Source organism: Schistocerca serialis, chromosome 9 (assembly GCF_023864345.2).
Source record: "Schistocerca serialis cubense isolate TAMUIC-IGC-003099 chromosome 9, iqSchSeri2.2, whole genome shotgun sequence".
In the NCBI taxonomy this organism is placed as follows: domain Eukaryota; kingdom Metazoa; phylum Arthropoda; class Insecta; order Orthoptera; family Acrididae; genus Schistocerca; species Schistocerca serialis.
Genome location: NC_064646.1, coordinates 350046139 through 350063852, shown reverse-complemented (window position 1 = coordinate 350063852; position 17714 = coordinate 350046139). Strand labels below are relative to the sequence as shown.

At 37.5% G+C, this 17714-nt stretch overlaps 1 protein-coding gene across 2 annotated transcripts in view; it reads right to left on the bottom strand.

Moving 5' to 3' along the window:
* The window catches only part of LOC126418486 (peregrin), a 259171-nt gene that overhangs the window by 97331 nt on the left and 144126 nt on the right, over positions 1–17714 (bottom strand). For both annotated transcript variants that reach the window (XM_050085261.1, XM_050085262.1), the window contains exon 15: positions 10361–10426. In XM_050085261.1, coding sequence (XP_049941218.1) covers positions 10361–10426 — 66 coding nt within the window. The remainder of the gene's footprint in view (positions 1–10360; positions 10427–17714) is intronic.

The following is a 17714-nucleotide window of genomic DNA, read 5'->3' as shown; positions in this document are numbered from 1 at the left end:
GATAGGTTAAGGAAAGGCACCTATGTTTACAACATTTGTAAACTTACAGAAAACTTTTGACTATGTTAACTAGAATGCTAGTCAAGGGGCATGAAAGAGAAGCAGCGGTGGAGAAGGAAGTGAGACAGGGTTGCAGCCAATCCCTGAAGTTATTCAATCTGTACATGGAACAAACAGTAAAGGAGACCAAAGAAAAATTTGGAGTAGGAATTAAAATACAGGGAGAAGAAATAAAACCTTTGAGGTCTGTCAATGAAATTGTAATTCTGTCCAAGGCAGTAACATACATGGAAGTGGAATGGACAGTGTCCTGAAAGGATGATATCAACACGAGCAAAACATGGATAATGGAATGTAGTTGAACTAAATCAGGAAATGCTAAGAGAATTAGATCACAAAACGAGACACTTACAGCAGTAGATGAGCTTTGTTGTTTTGGCAGCAAAAAACTGGTGATGGTCGAAGAACAGAGGATATAAAATGCAGACTGGCAATGGCAAGAAAGGCATTTCTGAAGAAGAGAAATTTGTTAACATCAAATATACAGCATTAGGAAGTCTTTCCTGAAGGTATTTGTTTGAAGTGTTGCCATATATGCAAGTGATACATGCACCATAAACAGCTTTGACAAAAAGAGAAGGAAGCTTTCAAAATGCGATGCTACAGAAGAATTTTGAAGATCAGGTGGGTCAATCACATAATGTATGAGTAGAACTGGGAAGAAAAGAAATATGACCAAAAGTAGGGATTGATTGAAAAGGCACATTCTGAGACATCAAGGAATCACCTGTTTAATACTGCAGGGAAGAGGGGGAGGTGGGGGATGAAGCAGCTCGCACAGGATAGAGTAGCATGGAGAGCTGCATCAAATCAGTCTTCGGACTGAAGACCAAAACGACAACAATTTTTACTTATAAATAAAACATGTATTGTAAATGGCAATCAAACATGTCAAATGTTTTCTGGATCTTATATCGTAAGGTATTAGCTGTAGTTCACATAGTCAATGAGGAATCATTTAGGAAAGATTTCATAAGCAAGTACAAAACATTTTGCAAAACTCCACAATAAACGGATATAAGCAAAACAGTTTTTTTAGTCCTGTATGTCAGACCTAACAGACTTCAATTTTATTCCAACCACAGGACATGCAATGTTGCTCCAAGGACCTGTGGTGAACACCAGTTTGAAGAGAATCCTACTTTTTGTTTTTATCAAAAGACATCAGTTACTTTTCAGTTCTGCATATAACTATTTCCGTCTTTTATTAGCAAATTATTGCATTGTCTTTAAAAATTTAAAATTAGCTCGGTTTTCTTCAGTTTCAACTTCAAAAGACAGGATTTGTAATTGCGGTCTCTGGTTTGCCACAATACACCCAGGCAGCAAATGTATAGAGAGGTGCTACGAATCATTTTTTTATTAATTTCTTTACAAAAGCCAAAGCTAAATGTTCTCCAATAGTTCAATGCACAGAATGTTGATTCTTGAAAACATATTCTTATAATAATTTTATTTTGTTTAACATGAGTTTGTGATGTAACTATGAGGGTAAGGTGAAAGATTCTTAGTGAAATATACTTTTTGTTGTTGTCAGATATAAATATATTTTTCAACATAGCTAACTTTTAGGATGATATAGGCTGTCCAACAACTATCAGTGTGGGAACTGGTGAAAAATGGAGGGTGTCAAATCTGATGAAAAGGGCTGATACTCCAAAAATTCATTAATTAAATGTAAGTAAATTTTCCAGTGTTACTAAGTCAAATTTCTTGATGTTTTCATCTGTGGTTGCAGCTGTTGGAGATCCTCTGCAAGGATCGCCTTCAACAGAAATATGGCCACAGTTAAATTTTGATACCTTTCTTTTAACTGTTGAAAATATAGGTGAAATCTTCACCAACTTCAAATTAATTTCCATTCCATTGGCAATAAATCATCCAATACAAATTTATCATGAGGGAGCAGTTTTCAGTTTATCTATTTATACACACATGAATACTTTACATCACTGAATAAAGAAAACTACTCCAGATGTCAAGTGTTAGTTGAGTGTGAGTTTTTGGACAAAATGTACCAGTACGAGGAAGAAGAGAGTAGTAGAAAAAAAGAACTGATTCATCAATTCAAGTGGGACCTAAGTTCTGCTGTACAGTCCAGGTTTGTCTCCAAGTGACTTCCATGCACATGAAGAGGGCTTGGGTATAATTCTGTGACTGACAAATAACTTCAAGATGCTAGTCTCATGCTGGCTGCAATCTCAGGCGGCAAATTTTATGCAAAGGGAACTTCCCAATACATTAAAACACATTATAAATACTTAAATCCGAATGATGACTATGTAGCAAAGTAATACAAATCTGAAATTTAAGATTTTTCTAATAAAACTGCTTTGATTGTTCACGATTCTTTAATTATTTCAGGATTTTATTTACAGGGATGTTACTTTTTAGATAGTGTGATATTCCTGGCTGTGGCCACCAGTACTTTATTTTGCTAGAAGCTAGCCTTGTTACAGTTTGATACATATGAAGTAACCTATGGTACAAAAGTGGAGTGAGGTACAAGTGACAGATGGTACAGAATGTACCAGTCCCGTGGGAGAGTCCGCCAGTTGTACTGAATTTGCTTGTGATTGGTCGGCACATTTGGGTGCTAGGTGCCAAAACGCCTAACTTCTCTTATTGATTATTTATATAATTTTCATTGCATTTACCCAGCTTTTAGTATGACAATACCTCATGGTTACCTTACGAGTCTATCGTTTCTGTTTAATAAATTTCACTTATTTTGAGAAACATAAGAGCAACGATATTGCAACCGAAGTGCGTCACACACTTTTGGGTCGCTTTGGCGCACCTGGGAGATGAAGTACTTCGGCTGCGCTAGTCATGCTGTTTTGGGTATTCTGGAGGGCCAGACAAGTATCTCTGTTTCGGACATCCTAGAGGGTCGGACACGTATTTCAGTATCGTTCGTTACTTAGATGTCAATAGAAATAGCCACTCTGTTTTGGATGTTCTTCAGAGCCGGACATGTTATACTCTTTATCACGCATAACTTAGTTGTGAGGTAGTATGTAGTACTCACTCTGTCTAGTGCGTACTGAAGAGCCATGTTGAGCGTTGTAAGACAGTGTACGTGTGTGAATATTTGAATAATATCCCAACTGGATCCATCAATGAAAAGTGTCACCTACCATCATTGTCAATACTACAGAATTTGCCCTCTGTAGATACAGAGACTAACTTGGGCAACTGGCATCCCGCAAAAAGTACAATCACAGGTTTTAATTGACAGCATAGCAGCCTCTGCCAAAGAAGATCCCATGACCAACGAGCTGTCTTCTGCGCTGGGGACACAATTTTGGAAGACGGCATGTAGGTTTAAAGAATGGTCACGAACTCTTGTTGAATTACTCGATCTGTCCAGCTTCCAGATCTGACTTCCCAAGGGACTCATAATTTATAACAGTCCATGATATTCTATCACATGCCATTCTCTTTACACATTCATACCTCTTGAGACCTGCTGATTCTATCTGTTCTCATAAGGTCATTTTCTTTACTATCTCCTTGATCTCTACAATTATTATTGTGTCTGTTCTTGTTACTCCAAATCTGCTTCTGCAAAATTTCATTTCACATGCTTGAATCTTACTTCAACCAGTTTTCTTCATTGTTCAGTTTACAAAAGCATTTGTAATGATAGCAAAACAGTGGGATAAATAGTATTCCATTGATTTGCCATGGGTCATCTTTCTTGCACACCAAACTCCTGGACATTTCTCAGAAATGATACTGTTGTGTTGTTCTCTTACTGACTTTCTCACAATTTCTTCTACTTGTTTCCACTATACATCCAATATATTTGAAGCCATCAGCATTATTTTTCAGCTGTTCTGCTATCAATGCAAGGCCTGCGCTAATCCTCTACATCTTTCTACTCATAATCATGGTTTCATACATCCTTATTATTCCAACCACCTCTTCGCATTCATCTTACTCCACCTGAATTTCATATTTCTTATTTCTCCAATTTGTAGCTATGAAGGCTATCCAGAAAATAACCATTGTTTTGAAATAAAACATCAACAATATGGAAAAACCAAATTTTATTACATACATTTTAAAGGTACAGTCTTCAGGTATTTTCTATGTATCTGCCATTCAAATGGAGACACTTATATCGTGGCACAAGTTTTTCAATACCACCTCTGTAGAAATCTGCCACCTGCAATTGCAACCATTGGTTTATGTTGGCATGCAGTTGCACATCAGTATCAAAGTGTTGTGTAGTGAGCCATGTCTTCATTGCTGGGAGGAGGTGACAGTTGCTTGGCACCAAATACGGGCTGTATGGTGGGTGATCAAACATCGCCCATGCATAAGGCCATAGGAGCTCTCGGGTACAACTAGTCGTATGTGGACGTGCATTGTTATTAAAAAACAAAATTTTTGTGCTAAATTTTGCCCGATGCTTGTTTTGTGTCACCCGCCTTAACTTCATCAGTGTCATAATCGTGAAATGATGATTTTCACAAATTTTATTGTTGATTTTTCTCAACAGTTCATCAGTCAGAAAGCTAGGCCTACCACTGCAGTCCTCATAGTGATAAATGATATCACCATTTTTAAAATCAATGTACCATTGCCTCACTTGACTTTCACTCATTATTCCTTTTCCATCCTTATCACACAGATTGTGATACATTTCAATTGGTTTGCAGTTTTTTGCCAACAAGAACCTAACCAGAGAAGGCACCTCACAAGTGGTGGAACATTCTATAGCAGCACATATTTTATAACACATCACAGAAAGCAAATCAGCAGAGATGCAGACCGCACGCTACCATTGTTGGATGTATACTGAGTGTTGGAAAGTTATGGCACCAGGATGGCAGCTGTGGCCCTGCCAACTGCTGCAACAGACTAAAAATGTCTGTTGCTTTCTGGATAGTTCTCATATTTTGTAACTTGATCTGATTTTATGTACTGATCTGATTCCAGTACCCACAATAACTGTGTCAAAAAGACTAGAACTGCTTGTTTCCAAAAGATTACAGATGTTATAAATTTCTATGCCTGCTCAAGACTAGTAATTTCACACAAATAAACCTTAAACAATTTTGTATGTCTACTTACCAAAGCCCATTACAACAAATAACATTTCTATCGCTGGTGACGAAGTCCCACGTTTGCAATGTACACTTCTGTGGCTGGTACAAAGTTTGCATATTTATGACATCACATTTCTGATAGCAATGAGGTTCTACATTTGCAATGTTCCATTGTCTGTCATTAGCATCGAGGTTCTCAGACAATTTGAACAGATCTTTACGCAGCTACACATGTAGACATTGCTTTTTTCCCATCATTCTTTCCGTATTCTTGATGCACTAATGTGTGACTCTCATTACAGTATGTCTGTCATACCTCCAACACAGCATCCCTTGTTCTGGTTTTCTTGCTATGCCTGCACCACGCACAGCTAACCATACAATGGAAAACCTTTCCGGCAAGACACGTCCTGTGCCGCCTCCGTCTGGATGGCTCTCCAGAACTCATCAAGCAAGTGGCACCATATGTCATCGCTGGGGCACCTGCAGGGTCAACCTCTTCCAGACACCACTGCTGCAGTTCTCTAATTCTGGAAAGGCTATGGGTGTAGACTTCTCTCATGGTCTCTGCCAGCCTCCCTGGCTCTCTGAAGGAACATCTATTCCTCATCCCTTAACCAAGTTCCAACTCTATGCTTCTTTTCTTTCTGCTCAACAGCACACTTTGGCAGGTTGAAGCACAGCGGACTCTTGTGGTGCTCCAGCCTCTTCTTTCCATGCTCCTCCATATAGTCTCCTCTGGTGGCTTTGCACATAATGGTATTCTCTGGTGCTGTACTCCCTTGCTTCCACGCTCCTATATGTTGGATCTTCTGCCAGCTTTGCACACAATGGATTCCTGTGGTGCTCACCCTATTCCATCTGTGTTCCTCCCTTGCTGTCCCTCTCTCACTTTCAATGGCTCTGCGCCATCAGCCCTGCTGCGATGAGCTACCCTGTATCTACTTTTTCTTTTCAATCTTGCTCTGCCCCTCTGCCCACTCCAGGTCACACCTGGACAGTCCACGATCTCACCAGTCGCCGAGTCCTGCATGACAGGGACCAGACTGCAGCTACCATGAGCTCCCTGCGCCTTGGGATACCCCTGCATCTGCCTGGGGGATGCACTTCTACCACGTGGACACCTGTCAGTGCTGCAGTACCCAGCATCATGTGGGCATGGCTCTCTCTCCACAAGGGTGCGGGGGCAGGTTCTATGTATTAGTTCCACAATCCACCACAGTCACAACATGCCAGTGCAAAGACGTACCACTGTCACAACATGCCACTACAAAGACATACCACCGACACAGCATGCCACGGCAATTATGTGCCATTGTCACAATGATTCCACCATCTTTTTCCACTAAGGAGAAGGGGATGCAAGATCTTCAGCTTTCATCAAGATGGCTCTGCATCTCTCATTTTCAAGGGGAAAGGTATGCCGCTTCTATGACCATTTGTTGACCACTTTGGCAACCCGACATACACCTGCCTCTGGTTGGTTGAGGGCTCCAGGCTTCCGCTGGAACTTTACTAACTTAATTGAAAATGTGTTGCGCTGTGAAGTTAACACTAGGGAAAATTATTGTTTTTTCAACTACATCTCAATCATTCGGTAGTTCAGTTGTTTTACCAGTAGAGCGTCTAATTTTGTAAGATGATTCCATAGATCGCTGGTTCAAATCTGACCCAAAAGAACATTTTAACTTACTTGTAAAAAGACTCAATAGTCCTCTCATATAAAAATCTAATCACAATTACAAAACTGCACCACACTGGTCAGAAACAGAATATCATTGTTCTTCCCTTGCTATTTACAAGTAATTACATTTGCAATTGCTATTCACACACCTCACATTCAAATAGATATTTTCTAGTTAATGTGACCATACCCTTTATACTTGATTAGAAATAATGTTTTTTATCTTTATACTATCCAGCTAAAATACTTATTGTTTCAACTTTCACAGTTTTATCATCTTACATAAAGATGAAGTAAGTCTACTTCAGACACCAACGTTAGTTTACGCTCACAAACATCACAGCCCTTAATGTTTATGTTACCTGTGTGCTGTATATGCTTTATATCTCTCAGTATAACCTTATCATCGTACACCTCATTGTACTGTGGGCATATGGTGATATCTTCAATATTAGCAATGGTTTCCAAAAAAAGAGAATTGTTTGTTCACATAGTAAATGCATTTAACTTCTGTTGTCCATTTCTCAGACTAAGACTAAAGTAAAGCTAAATATAATATATCCCACAACTGAAACAACTGCTACAAACAGCTCTTGCTAACTCTATTTCTGTATTATGTGTAAAACTCTTAAAAATATATGAGCCATCCAGGGAGCAGTATCTCTGCTGAGTGTCTTCTATAGAGGAAATCAACACTACATTTTGCCAAGAATAATTTTTTTGTGCTTTGGGTCATAGCACATGACTGATAGTCGACAATCTAGTTACAAAACATGGGGATCCATTTGCAAAAGTTCAACAATTCCTTAGCTTTGACCGAGTTTCATAATATTGCAGGGAGTAGGGAAAAGAATGTCCATCGTCGCAGATATCGTTGCTCTAAATGGGTGTAACATACGCGCATCAACTTTTTCAAGGCTTGCGCTATCAGCGTTCACAGAATTCCTTTCTACTATTACTTAAAAGTTGTAATTGTTTTTTCCATTGTATAGCTTCATCTTACTCCTAATCTACCACATCTCTAGAGCATCCGCCAATAAAGGAGCATTTTCGATCATGTGACCAGATCTTGATATTTAATGATTTTTAAGTTTTAATTACATAAAAATAACAGATATTTTGTGAGAATACTGACTGTAAATGCTATTTAAATGTTGTAATCAAACAGAATAACAACAATCCAAACCATATTTTTAACACAGGAAAATAGCATATTGTTCACAGCATCATCATCAATAACCCCCGTTCTTTGTGTACTTGGTAGCCAGCACTTCTTCACGCACCAAACACCAATCACCCCAGAAATGGTTCGTGTGAGTTACAACACTGCAGATCTCAAATCCCTCCTGCACAACAAAGCAGTGACACGGTGTTGGTATTAATTACCTCTTACAACATAGAAAAAACCAACATCACTTCGGCAAAGGATAAAATTATGTGTGGAGATATAACCTCTCATAAATGTTAAATGTGAATACTTGGAGTCATTAGTGCCAGGCTTATTCCTCTAAGTAAAGGTTTTCCTACAGCTGAATAGTGTTCTGAAATGAAGTGTCATATTTATAAAAATATACCATTATTCATTTTTCTATTAGGTCATAAGGTTTATCTGATTGCTGTGTGCAGCACATAGCCAAAATAATGTATTTATGGATATTATGCCACTTAGCTCAGAAGTCACACTACCAAATCAGATGTCAAATATGATAAAAACACTTAAGCTAACCATTCAATATCATTTTCTTTTTAACTCGTTTGGGCCATCTGTGGATCATAAGTGCTTGCGTTTTTGTTGTGCTGTTGTCACCTGCCATTTCTGGTGTTCTAGGTGAAATTTAGTAATTGTTTTTTAGTTAGCATCTTGTGCTCAGTATTCCTTCATTTTCCTGCTCAATTCTGTCTTTGTGTTCCTTGGGGCATTTCCTGTTTTATTGTGGCTAACTCCCATTAGGAAAGTTAGAAAGGGTTCAGTTTTAATAGCTAAATGGTGGTCACCCCTGTTAGTCATTAAGTTTTGCCTAATATTAAGTTCTGCAAGGTTTTTCTCTATTTGCTTGATTTACAGGGATACAATGATTTTTCCACTGTTGGCTACTTTGAAGATCTTACAGGACAGCCGATGAATGTCCATTCTCCACAGATGATCACAGAAAGCCAGTAATATTCTTCTGATGACATTGGTAAGGTTTTCTTTGAGTTTGTGGAGTTCATGATTAGATTTGTACCATCGTCTCCCATCTGGTAGGGTCCTTGGCTCCACTACCCTTTGCAGGAACTCTTTTTCATATAATTTAATTCTTATTGGTATCTTCTTGGTTAGGAATAAGTACTCTGCCACATACAGGACTGACAGTCTGACTACTGTGTTACAGTGTATTAGTTTGATATTTGTTGACAGATGTTTAGAGGTGTACATTTTTCTGCAAGCATAAGATGCCCTATATATTTTGATTTTTCTTTGTTCGAGAATTACAATTTTACTGAGATAATCTGAAATCCATTCTCCAGAGTACGTTTTGGTTTCGGCTCTCTTGATATGCTTGATAGCACTGGTTCTCATTATTCTACAGTAATGAATCCACTCTTTCCAATGTTGATCAACAGATCTATTTTCTCTGTTATTAACTGCAGTGCTTGGAGCTACAGGGCAGCCCCTAGCATCTCGTTTGCTAGATAAATCAGGTTGCGGACTCCTTATGAGAGAAGAACATTTTGGAGCTGAGCAGAACACGTTACTAATACTACCATTTGATCAAATAAGGTGGAGGATTGCCACTGAAACCCTTTTCTGATTTACTCTTTTGGGTGGCAATTAATTCAAAACACAACATATTCTACATGTTTGTGTGATAATGGGAAATACTGTCAGAGGTTTGTCCGGCCATGTGTAGGACATCAAATGAAGTACAGCAATAGGGAGGAACATGCAATAGTGAAGAAAATAATTTCTAACAACTGAAAATACAGAAAAAGTGCAAGTTAAAAAAGCAATGAAATGTGTATTAGTTACTTTACACTTTCAAGAAATTTTTTGCTTTCGTGTTTCCCACTCTTTCTTCAAACTGTCTAGTATGCTTGTCTCATACTAAGTATTCATAAAAAATGCTAAATTTTAAATCATGCACACTAACCAAAACTAATAAAATGTTTACACAATCAAATGTTAAAAGAGCAAGTTGGCCATTTTGAAAGGAAACAAGGTTTTCCTTTCAATAATATTGGGCTAATCTATATCGCATTAAACTTCCTGTGTAATAATTGGCATAAGCAGCGTGTAACACTGGAAACTGCGATAATTTTTTACCTATGAAGGTCATGCACTTAACTAAGCAATAATGTGAGTTAGTGGCTTGCATGGTTAACTATGTAACACAAATTAATTTCATATCAAATTTTAAATAAACAGAAGTGGGAAAGTTAGAGTTGTAAAGCATATGATGGTGGCAGTTATACTGAATATTTAGAAGATTCATTAGGTGAGAAGCAATGAAGGGATCAAGAGCATTATATCCATGCTATTAGACAAGCAAGATCACAGTATGGAACTGTTACTAACCAGCAGGTTGAATAGGTTCATCACTTGATTCTGCATCTCCGGTCTGAGCGTTGGAGGTAGACAAAACTGAAAGTACCATGCCTAATGTTACCTTCAATCTTCAGTGAAATTACAGAAGCTATTTATAATATGAATATTTCATGAAATATGTATCTCTTGTCTTATGGCAGTAACACAAATTTATAGTATATAATAAGCACTGTCCCACAGTAAAATTAAGAATATAAAATAAAAACTTCAGGACTTCACCGATGTGTGCCACAGCAAGGGCTGTCAGTATGTATATTTAATATGTTCATTGATTTCAAAGAGAAGGTATATGATTAGAAACATAATCTTGTTTTAGGGAATGATTCATATATAACACGGCAATAACACTGACAACCCACACACCTGATTTTACGAAATAAATTGAACCTAAAGAACATCTCTACAGAAATTTGAGCATAATAGATGCCAGAATGACATAAGATGATACCAGATAACCATAACTACAAGTAATATCAATTACACTCATACCGTATGATTATAACATTAACATATAAAATGCTCACTCAGTGTTACCAATCTAACTAAAGACTACCAGTCAAAATTACTTTCTTGAATTCAACTACAGCAAAAATACAAATACAATTTACACCAAATTACAGCCCAGTTATCCCACAAATACAGTAGAACAACAAGAAAGAAATACAGTCATCTGTTTATACTCCTTCATTCCACACAATAGCTAAAAAAAAGAGAATAGTGCAAACACATGTAAGTAAAATCAGAGAAATATTACATACAAAAGTCTTCTGACCACAATCTAAAATAAAAGAGTTCCTGAACATACCAGGGATATACAATGAATGTGGCCACCAATATATCTGACAAATGCAGCACTGTATCTCAAAATACTGTGGAGAACACATCAGGTGAGTGATGAACACATCAGAGCTGGGACATACAGAGAAATCAGCAGTGGCAGAGCACACTTTTAACTTTGAGAACGCCACATTGCTATGGTGAGCAACAGTACTAGGGCACCATTCAAATGGTTCAAATGGCTCTGAGCACTATGGGACTTAACATCTGTGATCATCAGTCCCCTAGAACTTAGAACTACTTAAACCTAAATAACCTAAGGACATCACACACATCCATGCCCAAGGCAGGATTCGAACCTGCGACCGTAGCAGTCCCGCGGTTCCGGACTGAGCGCCTAGAACCGCTAGACCACTGCAGCCGGCTAGGGCACCATTATTAAGGAATCCTTAGAAGTACAGATTCCAGCAATGTCCAGCATGCAAGGTGCATCTGGAATGCCCATGCAGAAATTGAAGCACAGCCTCCAGCCAACCTGCCATTCCCATTACTGCACCTCCACCCTCTCCAAGTGGACCAGCAACAAAGGACCCTGTTGCTCACACCCATATGGAAGAGGCACACCACTAGTAAAAATACTGGAACCTATGCAAATCTTGACAGTTCACCAGAAGATGATGAGTGTGATGATCACCGAAATGTTACGGTATCTTAACATTATTACCCGGCTGGAAAACAGAGCATGTGATCAGTAGCATACAACAGGAAAGTCAGTATTCACACTATTCTCAATGCTCATCTGAAATATCTGAAGCATTTGAAAACATTTCACATGATGAGGATTATTACATGCACACAACTTTAAATTATTTGAGTGCTGTGTATATCCTGTTCCTAAAAGTGCTTTTGTCATCCTGTGTCAGCATTCAGTGATACATGTATAAATTGAGGCAGTGCACCAGTAAAATTTTGAATAAGTTGGAGCACACTTTGAATAAGTTGGAACACACTTATTTGCACTTCTTTTACTTCTGTATCCTATTGTAACACTCTAAAAATCTATAACAATGGAAAATCCAAGATGGAATGTAACAGGATAGTTGCTACTCACCACAAAGCGGAGATGCTGAGTCACAGAAAGGCACAACAAAAAGACTGTCGGAAAGTCAGCTTTCGGCCTACAAGGCCTTTGTCAAAAAAAGACAACACACACACACACACACACACACACACACACACACACACACACACATATATGCATGCACGCGCGGGTGCACCTATGCAAACGCAACTCTCACGCACTGGGTTGCATTTGCCTGTGTGTGTGTGTGTGTGTGTGTGTGTGTGTAATTTTGACAAAGTCCTTAGATTCTTCTTGTTGTGCCTTTCTGCGACTCAGCATCTCCGCTATATGGTGACTAGCAACTCACCTTTTCATTATACTGTTAAAACTAGAGACATTTCTTTCTGGTTTACTCTACTTTTTTTTTTTAAATAAAAGAAAGGAAAAAAAAAATTTGCAAGAAGGAGTTGGAAGAACTTTGTTTCACAACAGTCAAACTGATTTACTTCTGAGGTCACTGTACAGGTTCCATGTTATTGCCTGAGTCATACTTTTTTATATCCTGTATAACTACTGCACATTTCATGGTATGAGAGATTTGTGATAAATTCCAGTGGTCCCCGAATAATGAAGTTTGTCTACAGTCCAATGCAAAAAGATAAGCAATGTTGAAAACTAAGCAGAATTTTATGTACTGTGGAGCACTTTCATGTACAAGCTTCAATTAGCCATATATTCAGTCACTTTATCCAAATATAATATCTTGTTCCTGCACTACATAGCCATTATACATACTATTGTTTTTTTCCCCTTTTAGTTCTCTCTCATTAACTCTTCCCGCATGATACTCTTTTGAGATTTTATGTAAATTAACAAACATTAATTAGAACATATGAAACCAAATCCCTTTTGAGAAAATAGTGAGCAAAAACATTTATTTCTGTACATGAAAATAATCTTGGCCATCAGAATGTAGTATTCATGCTGCTTCAATGAGCCTCTAGGCACATTTCTCCTCAAATGGCGACTAAATCAGCAGATTTCAATCAAATATTTGTACCAACAATAACCCATTTTTGTTGTAAAACAATACTTTTGTGCAGAAGCACCATTTATCAGAGCATGAAGTTTTTATCTACTTAAAGGTTGGTTTCAACAGCCACAGTTCTTTAATACACACTTCCCTATTGGAGGTAATATGCTATTGCCTTCTTCTGAACTTTAAGCTGATATATGCAGTCAGTTATATGAAGGCCTTAGCTTAATGCTAACTATGAATCCCAGTGGAATTTGGCATTTTGGTGTGATAAGTGACAGACTGAGGACTGAATAGATATTACCTGTGATCAAACATCCCTGTACAGTGCCAGAACGTAAACAATCCGCTCTCTTGTACAACAGATTAGCACAATTTAAAAGCAATCTCCATTTAGCTTCTCCCAATAAGTCCACTGACAGGTGGTGATGTATCGAAAGATTCTTTGTTGTGACATAAATACAATAACACAATTATAGAAATAATATAATGACACTTTTCTATTCCTTTGTCACAAAAGGACACCTGTTAATTTGGATTTATTTCTTTGTATTGTTCACACTGACATCAATGTTTGTGTGTGACTGATTCCTTCCACATATATTCATTTTTATTTATGAATTAAATGTTGTCTTCATTGAACTGATGATGTTTTGATACATATGTGATGATGCTCAAGTATCTACACATTATTCAGCCATTTTGGTATTACGTGCTGCTGGGAACCTCATGAACATCGACTCTGTTGATGTATTTTCCAATTGCATATTAATGTCTTTAAATTATGTTCTGGCCATACTCTGTCCTTACTTAGCTGTAGAAAAGGACCAGTGATACTTTCTATGCAGTATTCACCATCAATTGCTGGGACATCCATTTTCTTTCTCCAATTGTGGTACATATACATGGCTGTAAATACCTGAACAACACCCAGTCTCAAATACTACAAGTCTCTATGTAGCACAACTTAATCACAATAGTAGTTTACTTTTTGTCCATGGACAAACTAAACTTGCAACAGCTTGCTGAGACTACATTCAGCTTTATATGTAACTTGAAGGCTCTGTAGTAGACTCTGAAAAAGTGGCTATGTTATACTGCAGGTGTCAGCAGAAAGAGAAAATGTCATTTTCTGCACTGGAAAAGAGAAATAAAGGTTTGAAATTTCAAATCCAAAAAGATGTCGTTTCCAGAAGCTGAAACATTCTTGACCTCTATGTGACGCAATAGAGTGAAACATGTAGTCCCAGAGTTACGAATTCAGCAAGTCGTGGCATGGACACATAATAAGATGTCAAGCTGGAAGGTCAGGACCATCTTTGGTCAATGCTAGCCTGTTAAAAGTCAGTTCTACAGTACAATTTGAAGGTAATTTCAGGATGTTTCCCATTTTCATTTAGTTGAGTGTTGGGTCTGGTGTATAATTTATATAAAGTATTCAAAATGTAGTTGTGAAGACATATTTGGTTGGTTGAATTTAAAAAATTTGAGATATTTAGGGTGGCGAGCACCAAACTAGTATAAATTACTCTTGTAGTAACTCTTCTTTAGTCTGAACTACTTTAGTATATTACTTCTGTAGTAATATACTCTTTTAGTAACTGTTGGAGAGCTCAATTTCTATTTACTTATTTAGTCGTAACTAAAGTAGTAACGCCTTTTTACTAAAGAAGTTAGCCATTTCTGCACACTGCTGGCACGTGACTTTACATTCCCTCTCAGAAAATATTGATTGTTGGCAGACATTACTGCATCACCTTTTGTGTCATTTATGTTCATTGCTATAATTTTAGAAGCTGGAAAGAATTATTAAATTGAATTATTAAAATTGGAAAATCTAAATGTTATTGCACTAATCAATGAAAATATCTGTGTGTTGCGAAAAAGAAAAGTACTATTAATAGTTGAATCTATTGTTAACCCCACCATCTACAGCTAGCATCGTCCATTGTTGGTTGGTGACACGTATTAATTTAAGTGCCAGTTTGAGATATGAGCTAGCAGCAACATGGAGGTAGCCAAAAAACATTCAAGAAACATACCAGAAAATGAGAAAGGGCAGTTTGCTGAAATAATGAAAAAATGCAAAACTACTACTGAATTTAAAAAGCATGATGTCAACATGCTAAAAAGGATGCTTGAGAAAAAATACACGTTGAATACAATGCAGAAGCTCTTACACAAAGATCACAAGAGCAGCTTAGAGAAATTTGGAAGGATAATAAAGCAAAAGCTAAGAAAATGAAAGCTAAATGTAATCAAGAACAATTTCAAACTGGTGGTGGGGTAGGTGAGATGAGGATCAACAATGTAAGCCAAATGGTTGATGACATGATCCCACAAGTTTTCGAGGGGATAGCTGGAGTTAACAACAATGACACATCTGAAGATAATGTGACACTTTCAAGCAACTTCAATGATGATAACTGCCCTGAAGGTAGCAATGAAACTGCTGAAGGTGGAACTTTATCTCATTGTCACGAACCTCGGCCTGCATTCTCTGGTGGGAGCTTATCAGAAAATGCACCCAGCAAAGGAGGGAGAGAACATGTGGTTGTAGTGAACAACTGAGAGTTGTTGAAAAAAGCAGACGAGCTTCAGTCCATAGAAATCCCTTTCGTATGAGAAGAATACAATGCAAAAATGTTATTAACAGAAAGACAAAAAGGAATCATGGAAGAAGGGTATCTTAAGAGATGGAAATTATGAATAAGTTCAAGCACATAATGGAGCAAACTTCAGGTTCCAGTTCTGCAGCCAATGTGTTCGAGAAATTTGGGTTTTTGTGAACAAATAAGAAAATATTCATATTTATGAAACATCTTTTATTTCTTTGATACTTTTTCAGATGGTTAATATGTTCTTATTTCTTGTATGACATAATATTTGTGTTTATCATTTCAGCATCGATATTAATTTTTCTTAGTAAATTCTTAAATTCTAATATTTATTTGAATTTGCAATATTATTTTATAAGTTTTTATTTTTGTAAATAATCGAAACACTGTATGACTTATTTTTATACCCAATTAAGAAATAAAATGAGAATGTTAAACCCCTAGCAAAAAAATTAAGGAAAAAGGAAAAGAAGAACATAACTATAAATTTACACATAAATAAAATGAGTAACTTTTCACTGCAGTAGTGACAGTCCGGTGGCTTATTTATTCATTTAAGAAGGAAAAGTCTTTACACTAACTTCTAATTTTACTAGCAAACTAGGTACAATTTTAATTAAAGTAAGTAAATATAATAGACCTTCTGACAGCTTGGCCTGCAGCATCTACTTCTGGCTGAAATGCACATTGTTCAATGTCATTCACCTCCACAGCTTCAGAGTGAAACATATCTCTAACTTCTATTCCAAAGTTGTGTAGAACTGCACCAGCCACAATAACATTCCCACACTTTTTGGTTTAAATCACATTGTTTTAGTGAGAATTTGGAAACGTTTCTTCCAAACAATGAACACTCACTCTATTACACATATGGTAGCAATATGGGCTCTATTGTAGCCCTTTCAGCTCCTGTGTGGGCTCAGAACACTCGCGTCATAAGATGTTTGAAGAGAGCATATCCACTAAGTCCAACAAGCAACCCATTATACTGTCCATTTTCAAATTCTGTAGCAACTCTACTGTTGTCCCAAATGCATGCATCATGTGTGGAACCCGGACAATGGCTTACCACATTCAGAATCTTCACATTGGCATCAAAGATAATTTGTATATTGATAGAAAACAAATTCTTGTGATTTCTGTGTAGTTCTGTTTGTGCTCCAGAAGGACAAAGTAAGTGTAAATGTACACAATCTATGGCCCCTGTGACATTTAGGCATCCACCAGTTCGACAGAATTCCCTTTTGTTCTTCAATATATTTTCTTGGCTCTGTGGCGTGGACACACACAGTGGCTTTAAGGCAATTAAACGGTTTATCACACTGTTACAAGCTCTTCCAGCAGTAGTACAATGGGTATTAATGAGATCCCCTGCTACGATATGATAAGTATCTGTGTGAAAGATTCGCAGTCCACAAAGAAGTTGCAGCCTAGGAGACAAAGCACAGTTCCTGTCAGAATTATGCTGCAGTAACGGCTCCAGCATACCCATCAGCAACTCAAAAGATTCCTTACGAAACCTAAAACACCCTTTGAAATCACTGTCGCTATACATCACAAATGGGTCTCTTCTGTCCATTGCGACCCTCATTCTTGGGATGTTCACCTCTTCCCTCACCTCCAGATATTCTTCGAAGTCCAGGTAATCCATAGAATTCGAAACTTAAAACACAGAACTCAAAGATCGCACCTTAGTCTCTTGCTTTACTCCTACTACTGCCTACGTGTAAACTTTGGCCTTAATTCCTCCTGAAGTTACTAACGCACTCTTCAATGGTGCTCTCTGCCAGTAACAGAGTAAATAAATTCACTCCTGGAGTAATTTATTCC